The following is an 11,395-nucleotide window of genomic DNA, read 5'->3' as shown; positions in this document are numbered from 1 at the left end:
CAGACGTGCAGACAAAGTGCAGCGGCAGCCGCGCACCTCCTGCCCAGCCGGGCTGCCAGCCTACCTACTGCCACGCCAGAAAGACACCGCCCGCAGCACAGGAGTCCCAGGGACGCATCAGGAGCCAGCGGGCAGGCCCAGCCCTGCTCCACACCCAGCCAGCCGCAGGGAGAGAAGGGACCTTAAATCTGCTCCAGTGTCACGCTGGCAAGCAGGTGGACAGATGGGCTGGAGAGATTTAGACTGAATCACACCAGCAAAGGGGAACGGGCAAGGTGCTGCTCTTACGTTAAATGCTGGCAGGACTGCGGCACCACAGGGAACACGACCAGCATGGGCCAGGGGGACACAGTAGGCAGGGTCTGCCAGCCATGCTGAAGGGCTTTGGGGTGCAGGAGGTTGGACCGGGCCACCCACTGCCCCTTCTCACCCGTGAGATCGACGCCAGACACCGGGAGCTGCCCACCACCCACAGGACCCACCTTGTCTGCCCTCCTCTCGCTGGTGCAGTCGGGGTTCTGGCAGTGCAGCACTGTCTCCTCCGGCAGGCACGGCTCCGCTGTGGGAGAGAGGGGGAAGCAGTGCTGGGGTGCTGCTGTAAGACACCCCCAGTCCTGCTCCTAGCCCTGAACATGAAGGGAGGGCCACACCAAGGCTTTCACAGCTCAGACCCTGGGTTTAAGAGCTTGGCAATGCACTCTGGCTCAGCTGGGGCTGGGCCTGCCTGTTCCTGCCTGCCCCACAGCCCATTCAGGGGATGAAACCCCAAGGCAAAGAGCCAGCACCGTATCCCTGCTGGGGGAACGTGCTGCACATCCCACAGCATCAGAATCCAGCACTTCCTGCCCGGCACCCCAAGTCACAGGATCAGGACATGAACCTGCCCCAGCTGCCCTGGGGCCAGCACAGACTGGCCACAGCAGAAACAGTAAATCTGCCTCTTACCAGCCCCCAAAGGGGCTTAGGAGCCACTTTTAGCTTTGACAGTTAAATCGGCCTTGGGGACTAATCCTATTTTGAAGGCTTTTGTTATGTGTCGTGTCTAATTGTGTAAAAATAATAGACTCTGGGTGGCTTGCAGCAAGCGAGCAGCACAAACACCCTCCTGCATGGCAGCTCTGCCGCAGGGCAGGGACGCTCCAGTGGGAAGCTGCCCTGCAGGCGTGGAGCTGGCACAGGGGATGCGGGGAGGCTGGTTGGCGAGGCTGCACCGGGCGGCACAGCTGCGCTGGCCCGGCCAGCACAGGGGCTTCCCCCGCCACGCCGCTCCCCTCTCCCGCATCCCTCCTGCCAACAACAACAGCATCTGCGCTGGCCCGAGCAGGACCGTGGCCAAGGCTGGGGTTAGACTCAGTCTGCACGAAAAACCGCCCTTTAAGGCAGCGCTGGAAAAGCTGATGCTTCTGCCCAGAGAGGGAGAGGCAATCCGGACCGGCACCAGCTGCCCCAGCTCCCAGCTGGGCAGCAACCCTGGGCACAGGGCTGCCCACACGGGCCAGGCTGCTGCGGCATGGCGGGCACTGCTGGAGAGCAGCGCAAGAGCAGCCGGGCAGGGCTCAGCTCACTGCCCCCAGGGAGGGCTGGGAGCCGGGGCTGCCACCGGCCCCCGCGGCGGGAGCACAATGGGGGCTCTGTCCCCGCAGTGCCTGCCAGGCTGGGCCCCCCGCCGCTGCCGTTTCACTTGACCTATCGGGAATAATAACGGAAACAAATAACAAATTCTTTCACGCACCCAAGGGAAAGTTTTCCAAACTCACCGAACACTCGTGGCCAGCCGGAGCAGCCGTCAATGCCGGGGACCAGCCCCACGCCGCAGCCACTGGCACGGCCAGAGCTGCCCTGCTCTTCCCAAACGCTGACCCTGGCAGCGGGTCACACACACACGGGGGCCTTCTGTGTGCCAGGTGGGAGCTCTATGGCAGGGAGCGCGCAGAGGGACCCCCTCTTTCTGGCAGAGGCAGGAGCATGTGTGTGTCCCCACCAGACACTTCGGGGGCCGGAGGAGGGATCCTGTCCCCACCAGCTCATCTCCCCAGCCAGCCACCTCCTCCTCCTCCGGCTGCTGCCAGCTCTGTTGTCACGCCCGGCTCTCCCGGTGACAGCAAATGAGTTTGAAACCGGACCGTGCTTTCACCAGAGCACACCGTGGCAGCTCGCTGTTTCAGACATCCATCTGAGACAGAAGGGAGCAGTGCAGGTGGCACAGGGCGGTTTACTTGCTGCTCCCCAACTGCACCTGCAACATCCCCACTACAGCCCCCCACACCGTGTTGCCCAGTGCATCCCTGCTGTGGCCAGAGCCTCTCCCAGCCCCTCACCTTCATGGCCAGGGCTAGAGGTGTTTGGCTAAACATGGCTACCCACTCCCTCCCCTCCAGACACCCCCCAGACACCTACCCCCAAGGTCCTCGCTGATGTCCAGGTGGGAGCTCCAGGAGAAGCGCTCCGCTGCCCCATACTCCAGCCCAGCCAGCCCAGAAGGCATAGCCTCCAGCTCGTAGGCACCCCGCTTCCTCCAGTACAGAAACATCCTGGGGCTGCGGCCGGGGGGACCCCCAGAGCCGTGCCTGCCCCACCGGGGCCACCGGTGGGACTACCCAGGGCAGACCAGCTCCGGCTTTAAGAGCAGGTCCCAGTCTCCGGACAAGCGGCGCATTGACGGCGGCGGCCGGAGCGCCGGGGCGGCGGAGGGTGCTGCTGGAGGCTGCCCAGCGCCCGCGCGGGGGGCACACAAAGGGCCTTTCTTCAGCCTCCTACAGACATTGCACAAATTTCACTTTCCGCTGTCTATGAAAGACATTAGGCCGTGCAGACAAGATGCACTTGTGATTAAAATAATCGGCATGAAGAGGGGGGCTGTTGTGGCTCTGCCATCAGTTGGCGTTTGGGGGTGCAGGAATGCACCGCCCCGAGCCTCGGCTGCACCTCTGCACCCGTAGGCACGCCGGGGCCCCAGTCTGCACAGGGAAAACCAGGGGTCTCTAGGGGGGTTTTCCCACCCTGCTAAATTAAATGGGAAAGCACCAAATAGGGCTTAAAACCTACAAAGGCAGCAAAGGAGGACACCTTTGTCCTGCCCTGCGCAGAACAGTCCCTAAAGCAGAGGGGAAAAACAAAACATGGCGTGGGCTGATCAGCCGGGCTGAGACCATCCCAGCCCCCAAACTCATCAGCATCAACACCATCTTCTCCCAAAGGCACCACATGCTCCCCATAGTTTTGCTGCTTCTAGGCACCCTTTGCCAGAAGTTACCCAGAAATAAAACAAGAAGTGTAACTCCTGCAAAGTTAATAGATCCCAACATACTAACAAAAAACCCCTTCCCACTTTGTTTAGCACCCCCTTAATGGCTGAAGTGCCAAGTAACCAATTTCTTATCAATCACAGTACCAAGGTGTCCCCACCCTTGCCAGCAAGATCCTATGCCCATGTTTACACTCCAAGGCCACCCTGCCACCCTGCTGCTGCCCCCTCCCTCAGGACAGACCTGTGCTGAGTGCCAGCAACCAGGGCCCCAGCAGGCCCCAGCAGCTTGGTACCCCCACCCCAAAAGGTCCAAAACCAGGCACTAGAGGCTTGGCACAAGCACACAGGCATCACTCACTTGTCCCCCTACTCCAAGGGGGGACCCCTGCCCAGCCAGAGAGGGGTCTGTCACCCTCAGCTAGGTGAGGTGTATGCTGGGGGGATGCTCAACCCGGGGGGTTCAGCGCTGAGCGCTCCACCCGCACCACTCACCCATCTCACCTCTCCTGGTGCCTTTTCTGCCCACTCCCCCGCGGCTTGAACCCCGCCTCGCCCGGGATTTTCCCCAGCTGTACAACAGCCCCGTATTTATTTTAGCTACTGTTCAGGCCAGGTTGCTAGCCAAGTCCTTCCTGCACTGCCAGACCCAGCCAGATGGGGATAATTAGGACAGGATTAAGTTAAATGCTTTAACTCTTTAAAAGGCAGCAACGCTGCACAGCCCCTGGCAGCTCCTCTCCAGCTCCATCCCCTCCACAGCAGTCATTCTATTTAATTTGTTCATTTACAGGTACCCTTCTGGAGCAGCAGGCTATCTCACAAGCCAGATAAAAGCATTTTTTGCAGATTGACTCATACCCACAGCAGCCACCAGCCAAAAAGATCCAGCAGAGCACTGCAACTCTCCTTCCTCTGCAGGAGACCTGGCCCTCACTGGGCACCCATCTCGGGGGGCTGCAATCCCAGGGCTGGACTGTCCCCCTGCTCTGGGACACAGGCAGAGCTGCACATCAGCAGGAGCCTGGTTTGCAGCCAGGTTATTTCTGCAGTCAAGGCTCTGTTAAACACCTGATCTCTTGGTATTACCTGTTCAGAAGTTGTTTTCCCAAAAAGATCCTGGATTCAGCCAGAGATGCTCACTTACCTCTGTGTGATTCTCACGAACTCCATCTTCCCTCAGGAGCAAAGTGCTGCCCCAACAGAGAGCTGGAATATATAAATAAAGCAATTAATAAAGTTTTTCCCCATGGGGCACAGAGCAAGTAACGAGTTAGGTGGGATCAGGCACCAGTGTGGGTACCACAGTCCTCCCTGCTCTCATACTGTACCATCATCTGTTTAGAGCTGGGTGACACCTTCGAGCTAGAACCGGAGCTCTTTCCACAATGACGCTCAAGGCTTTGAATTTAAATCACAGCAACAAGGCATGTGGCCACAGGGGCTGGTCACCACAGCGAGCATCGACTGCCTCCAGCGGCTCCACCTGTGGCCACCGGGGGAGAGAGGATTTTCTAACAAGCTCCTTCCTCCTGTCTCTTTGACAAGTGAAAACCCCAGACACAGGTCAGCAGCACTGCCAGGGAGAGAAGCAACAGCAGGAGCAGCTCTGGGTTACAGCTGGCTGTGAAGGGAAGCCCACACACTCATGGATCACCCTCCAAAACCCAGAAGTGGCCAAAGGCTGGACCTCAAACAGGGAACTGCCTGCAACCCATGGCAGGGAGCACTTCTGATAACCATCTCCAGCTTGGATCAGCCATGTCCAGGACAGCACAGGCTGAGGAAGAAGTTCAAGCCAAACCAACGTTTTTAATAGATATTTATTACAAAACACCAAAATACAAACTGAAAATATAAAACATTATCAAAAACAGACATGCTCTAGTATGTACACCAGACACCTGCCCAGAGTCTCTGAGCTGTTGTACCCAGGGCTTCTGTGATCACACCTGGCCTGTGCCAGTCTCCACATGAAACAAATCCCATGGTCCAAGGTCCCCAAGTCTTAGGCATAATCACACTCGAAGGTGTACTGCCTTCTCTTGGATTGCTTCTTCTTTTTCAGCTTCCCAGATCCCAAGATGCTATAGTTATAATCAGATGTGACATAGGGAATCTCTCCCTCAACTCCTTGCTGAAAAGAGAAAAACAGAAACAACTTTAAGAACTTTAATCTTCAATAGAACAGGAAGCAATTTACTCTGCAGAACGACAAGAGCTGACTAGTGTCACCAAACAAACCCTGCTCTGGTATCTGAAACACGAGAAGAATGCTCTCCTCTCCCTCTTTCTATGCATTAAGGACAATTTCCTATAGAGATAACCATCTGCTAATGCCCAGACATCTCCAGGCACGCAGAAGCCTCAAAAATAAGAAAATGGAAAATATGCCAACAGCCTAAGGTCAGCCAGCTTCCACCCTCTTCCTGTGCAGCTCCTACCTGGCCCACAAGAACACAGTTTGGGATAGCAATATTTCCAAGGAGCAGACAATTCACTAGTCTCAGGTTCTCCGGAGGCACTGGTGTCAGAATGTGGTAAAGCTTCTTCTCCATCTCAACCCCTCGGACAATTCCTGAAAAACACAAAGTTCACTGTTACCTCCACCAATCATTTTTGGACTGTGTAACTGGCTGCAGCCAAGCCCTTTGAATAAATGACTTCTAGAACCAGGAAAAGGACTTGAATCACAGAACTACTGAGGCTGTAAAAGACCTCTGAGACCATCAAGTCCAACCTCTGACCTAACACCACCACATCAGCTAGACCACGGACACCAATCCTGCGAAAATCCTGCCTTGCTGTATCCTGGTTTTCCAGTATCTCAGTGTCCTCACTAACAGCAAACTTCCCAAACCCACCTATCCTCCTTTATTGGCACATTCCTACAGACACTCGAGCTCAGCATCAGAACTGTAATATTAATCAAGCTGTAGAAGGAAACTGACAGACAACTGAAGGGATTTCACACAAGCCCCATGGAATCTGCTTTTGAGAAGGTTAATCCAGAAAGCAAGCAAACTGTCAAGGTACAAAAGCACAAGAGAAGCAAGCTACAAAAGGCACCAGTGACGTTCTCTGTAAGTGCTACCACAAGTTAATGAAAACCAAAGTCCTCAAAACACAGCTCATAAGAGAAAACAGTATTTTTTTTTTCCATCTCATCCCATTTGTTCAGGTTTTTTTTGGCAATTCCATCACTCTGCAACCTGTCTGCCAAAACACAATAGGTGAGAAAGCAGCTCAGGGTTTCCTAGGGTGTCTCACCGAAGCCGAGGCAATCACAGACCGGTGTCTGTGTCAGCAGGACCGGCCCATCTGTCTGGCATCTGATTTCATCGGGAATCCTGCAGAGCCCAACCCAGCTGGCATTCACTGCATACATGATGTTGGAAGGAGCAACATCTGTGTGGATAACCCTGAGTGCTACAGCACTGAAAGGCACCTGAGGGGGGGGGGGGGGGAAAAAAAGCGGCAGCTCTATCATCAGCTCAGCATCAGTTTAGCTCGAGCTCAGAGATAAGATAATGCTAAGTACACAAAACCTGAGCGCTCCCGAGACACACGACTAGAGGCAGGCTCTCTGCAACATCTCCAGGCCTCTACAAGATGCTCATTTACCTGATAGGGCACAAGACCGTGCAGCGGAATCACTGCCCCTATGTCTGGGGACTGCAGCTGGCCCAGGTAGCCCAGGATGGACATGTCACGCAGGATGCTACTGTGCACTCGCCTGGAGAAACAGCCACAAGTCACCAACAGGCAGCAGCGCCCGACGCGGCAACTCACACCAGATACCCCCAAGACAGCCCCAAGTATAACAAGCAGTATTGGCCCCTGCTTCACACAAGTTTTTAAAACTAATCTACCCCTCAAGTCACTGAGAGTAAGGAGGCACAACCCCCTCCCCAACCCTAAAAATCCACCCCTACACAAACATGCCCCCAAACAACACCCTCCCAAACTACCCAGAAAAGCCAAACAAGCAACACCCAAACATACTTGTCCCCAGTAAGTAAACTAGTAAGTTCTGATGTAAGATAGCTCTCAAGGCCAAGGCACGAGCCTTTACCCTCAGGACTACGTGTTTTTGGTAAGCCCGTTAACCACCACGTAGTGCCAAACATTCTACTTACACTTCACCTGCAACCCCTGCTCGAGGAAATTCTGGGTGGACATACAGCAGCTTGTACTCAGGAGCTGAGGCATCTCCCTCCTCTTCAGAGGACGTCCAGTTCTCTGCTCCACCCACACCCATCTGCTTGTGCTTGCCTTGCTGTTTGCCTTTGGTGTACAGGCCAGCAGTGAGGTGAACGTGCTCTGGGGTGAGCGGGGCCATGGCTTTCCACTCATACACATCCATCTGCACAATGTGACTGGGTGACAACAGCCGAATGATATCAATCAGAAGCAGCAAACCCTCACCTTTAGGGAGCAGAGAAAACACAATTGCTGCCACAACACAAACAGGTCTGAACACTGTTAAGGAGTACTAATATTAGTGCAAGGGGGTAAGCTGTATCTTCTGGATCTGCACTCTCTAAAAAGCATGGTAGTGTACTGCTAGACCATTGCCTTCCTTCTGCACCACCCTGAGAACAGATTTATCCTGCTTACCTTTCACCCAGCCCATGGTGTTGATGACTAAAGGCACTTCCTTCTTGTAGGAGCTGAACACATACTTCACGACATCAAGGTATCTTTCTGTGTCCTGCTCACAACTAGTCTGTCCATAATACACCATCTTACGTGGCATTTGTTGATGAGTGAAGGGTGGACCTGGAAAACCAAGCAGCAAACCTCTAGTGGCTTCAGTAAGTCAAAAAAGGAACTCCCATCCCTGTAGCACCTTCATGCAGTCCCTTCTGAAATCACATGCCCCCTTTTCACACGCTAATAGCTCTTCTTGTACAGCCTGCACCTATGGAGAAACTTTTCTGTCACTTTCAAGAATCCACGCTAGGGGTTTTGCTTCGAGCTTTTGTCTTTTCTTATAATCATTTCTTACACATTCGTTGAGTTTTAAGACAACAGTCTTCTATGCTAGAATATCCAAAAAGTAAACCAGTCTCTGGCTCTAGTTTGTTGGTTTTTTTTCACCCAGAACAACAGCCCCCAACCTATGTGGATCCACTTTGTACTTCTTAAGCTAGTTTTACCTACAGATAATAAAAACTGGGAAAGATATTCCCAAACAGACCTTTCAAATCCAAAAGGCTGAAAATCCACTCTGACATGTCACACGTTCCATTGCCTTACAAACACCCATCCTCTTAGAACAAACAAGCAGGGAGCGTAACTCCACGTTACTTAGGGAGAATCTCACATGGAGCTCAGATGCCCCTAACGTGAAAGCTTTTACAGCCTTGGATTTATTTTCTATTTGCACCTTTGACAGATGTGGCAACTTCCCCTCAAGCACAGCCTCTACTCAGAAAACACCTTCTGGAAATGAAACAGGTTTCCGGCAACTGCAGAAAGCAGCAGAACACGTACCGAGAATTGGCTCCGTTACGTTACTTAGAGACACGCACCCAGGAGGTGTAAATTCCGTTTGACCTATGTCACATTCCATGTACTCAACCGAGGGAAGGCTGCAGGGAAAGAAGCCCATGTGTCAGCATACAGTAAAACAGAAAGACACTGGATGTGACCTGGAACACATGAGAAGCAAAACAATTTTGTTCCAGGTTGTCAAAATTAAATTCAACACAATCAAACTACCACTTGTCTCTCTCCTCCCCTCACTTGACAGGATATTAAGCAAGAACATAAAAGGTTCCACTATAGCTCAGTAATAAGCTCAGTAATATGTTACAATAACTCTGTACTCAAGCAGCTTTACAGGAAGTAACTAGAACAATAACTGGAGGTGGCACCAAGTGCGCCACCTCTCCCACATGAACGGGCCACCCTCAGACCACACATTTCAAAGTTATCAACTTTATAATCTCTACTCTAAGCATACAGTGTTCAGGAGAGTAAGCCTCTACACCTTGTTCTGCCAATAATCTTCAAAGACACTAAGAAATTACAACTCACCCCATTTTTTAAGGGCTGTAATTCCCAGTTCCTTACTGAATCCTAACTGCTCACTGCCCAATTAGCTCACCTACTCCAAGACAGCAATTTAGAAGTATTTCAATACAAATGTTTCAGCAGGGAACTTTCCTGGAAGGAACCCAAGGCAAGAAAGCGTATTTTTCTGAATTTTTCTTTTGTTTTTGAAAGACTCCACCTTCCAGTCATAGCAGTTTTTCTAAGAATCATGGCAGACAGCTTTTTTCCTTCTCCTAAATCCTATGGAGTACTTGTAAAATATGAAAAAAGACTCACCGATTCAGTAACAGATTAATCAAGTATCTGTTAAATGTTGATTTCCCAGTGTTTTTTGGGCCACACACCAGCACCACAGGGACACCTTCGTCTTCCGCTGGAAAACAAACATTGTGAAATGGACCAATGCTATCAGTTATTCCCACGTGCTCTGTTTACATATATTTGCTTCTTAAAAAAACTCAGAAAAACCAACAGACTCTGTGGTCTGACTAGGATGCATTTGAGTCAAATGAGAAAAAAAAATCCATTAAACAGAAGCATGGACCAACGTCAAGGGAAAAGATTCCTGAAGCAAGCCCAGGCACTATAAGCCAGCACGTAAGAACTCCTGTGGTTTATGATATTTGGAATGTTGCTGGGTAAGAAAGGAGATGAGTTTTTACCACCTGCTACAAAAGAGCAAAATCAATTTTGATGCCAGACTGGAAGTGTTTTTACAGCAGTGTGCTGCCTGCCTGGCAGCAGAGGCACAAACCAATTCAGGAAAAAAACATGTCCCTCAATTAGCGCCTGTCACACTCTGCACCCTGTAACTCTTGAAAAACCTTATGAATTTCATTTTTTTTAGGCTACCACAGCCCCAACCTCCCCAAGCACACGCCACTCACCGCAGCACGCTTGGATCAGCTCCTCCAGGGCCAGGGCCATGCTCTCCGACACCTGCAGCCCATGGTCGGGGCTACACTTCACAATGCCAACAGATGCCAGGACAGCATCTTCTGGTGTGAAGTTGGGATCTTCCTTTTTCTAGGGAAGAGCGGAAAAACGCTTAGAGGTGTATGTCAGGCCTTGTAGCTGTGTGGCTGGGCGACAGGCACAGCGAGCAGGGCAGCTGCCTCTGGCTCTGCACAGGGCCTGTCCTGGGGAAGGAGCAGCACCCGTGCTGCCTCCCGGGGCAGAGCGAGCAGCACGATGCCCCTGGGGTCTCACCTGCGGCTCAAGGAACCGCGCCAGTGGCGGGTGGCTCAGCAGGAACCGCGTCACCGGCGTGTCCAGGTGCTCCAGCAGCACCACGGCGCACTCTGGCGAGAACTGCGCCATCACCTTCACCCGCGCCTCTGCAACGGAGGGGAGAGCGAGTCCTCAGCCCGCGCCAGCAGGCGGGGGCAGCGCCGCACGCGAAATGGCGGCCCGCCGCACCGCACACAAAATGGCGGCCATCCCGCACCGCGCCGCACGCGAAATGGCGGCCATCCCGCACCGCGCACAAGATGGCGGAGCCGCCGGCCGCCGCAGCCCCGCCGGACACTCACGGCGGCGGACGCAGCAGGCGCGCAGGGCGGCGCGGGCGGCGGCGCGGAGCTGGCGCGGGTCGGCGGGCGGGCGGTCCGCGGGCAGCGCCTGCAGCGTGAGCGCGCAGTGCGTGGCCGGCGAGTGGACGGGCAGCCCCGGCTGGTGCGAGGCCACGGCGAAGCCCAGCAGGCGGACGGCGCCGTAGAGGCAGCGCAGGCGGCACTTGCCCGTGAAGGTCAGCGCCTGCAGGGGAGAGGGCGGTGAGGCGGCGGGGACGGCACGGGAGGGAGGGAGGGAGGGAGGAAGGAGCGCGGAGCGGTCGCTGCTCACCTGCCGCGGAGCCAGCAGCAGGACCGCGGCGCCCTCCGCCGCCTCCACGGCCGCCAGCCCCGGCTCGCCCGGCGGCACCATGCCGGCGCGGGCGAAGGAGGCGGCGAACTCCCTCCAGGCCGCCTCGGCGCGGCCCCCACGGGTCGAGGCCCGGCGGGGCCGGCGGGGCTGCGGGCCGCGCCGCGCGGGCATGGCCGGCTCAGCCTCGCGCCGCCTCCCGCGCCCCGCCCCGCCCGCCCCGTTAAG

General features: G+C 54.5%; 1 protein-coding gene across 1 annotated transcript; it reads right to left on the bottom strand.

Moving 5' to 3' along the window:
- Positions 1–5,049: 5,049 nt before the first annotated feature.
- NOL9 (nucleolar protein 9) lies at positions 5,050–11,374 on the bottom strand. The gene is made up of 12 exons (XM_051637089.1): positions 11,150–11,374; positions 10,840–11,062; positions 10,517–10,644; positions 10,195–10,333; positions 9,584–9,680; positions 8,744–8,841; positions 7,865–8,026; positions 7,384–7,672; positions 6,869–6,980; positions 6,515–6,692; positions 5,689–5,822; positions 5,050–5,381 (listed from the first exon to the last, which is right to left on the bottom strand). The coding sequence occupies exons 1-12, from the start codon at positions 11,339–11,341 to the stop codon at positions 5,253–5,255; spliced, it is 1,881 nt and encodes a 626-aa protein (XP_051493049.1). The 5' UTR covers positions 11,342–11,374; the 3' UTR covers positions 5,050–5,252.
- Between the last annotated feature and the right edge of the window lie 21 nt (positions 11,375–11,395).

This window comes from Apus apus, chromosome 20, assembly GCF_020740795.1.
Source record: "Apus apus isolate bApuApu2 chromosome 20, bApuApu2.pri.cur, whole genome shotgun sequence".
NCBI classification, from domain to species: Eukaryota; Metazoa; Chordata; class Aves; order Apodiformes; family Apodidae; genus Apus; species Apus apus.
Note: the sequence above shows the minus strand (reverse complement) of the source record. Positions and strands in the feature narration are given on the sequence as shown.

Bases quoted from the DNA above. Each gene is read 5' to 3' on its own strand.
- NOL9 (XM_051637089.1), bottom strand. From the start codon at position 11,341: ATGCCCGCGCGGCGCGGCCCGCAGCCCCGCCGGCCCCGCCGGGCCTCG. The intron at 10,334-10,516 runs GTGAGACCCCAG...GCTCTTCCCTAG, and splicing joins CGCGGTTCCTTGAGCCGCAG to AAAAAGGAAGATCCCAACTT. The intron at 9,681-10,194 runs GTGAGTGGCGTG...TTTGTTTTCCAG, and splicing joins GCTGATCCAAGCGTGCTGCG to CGGAAGACGAAGGTGTCCCT.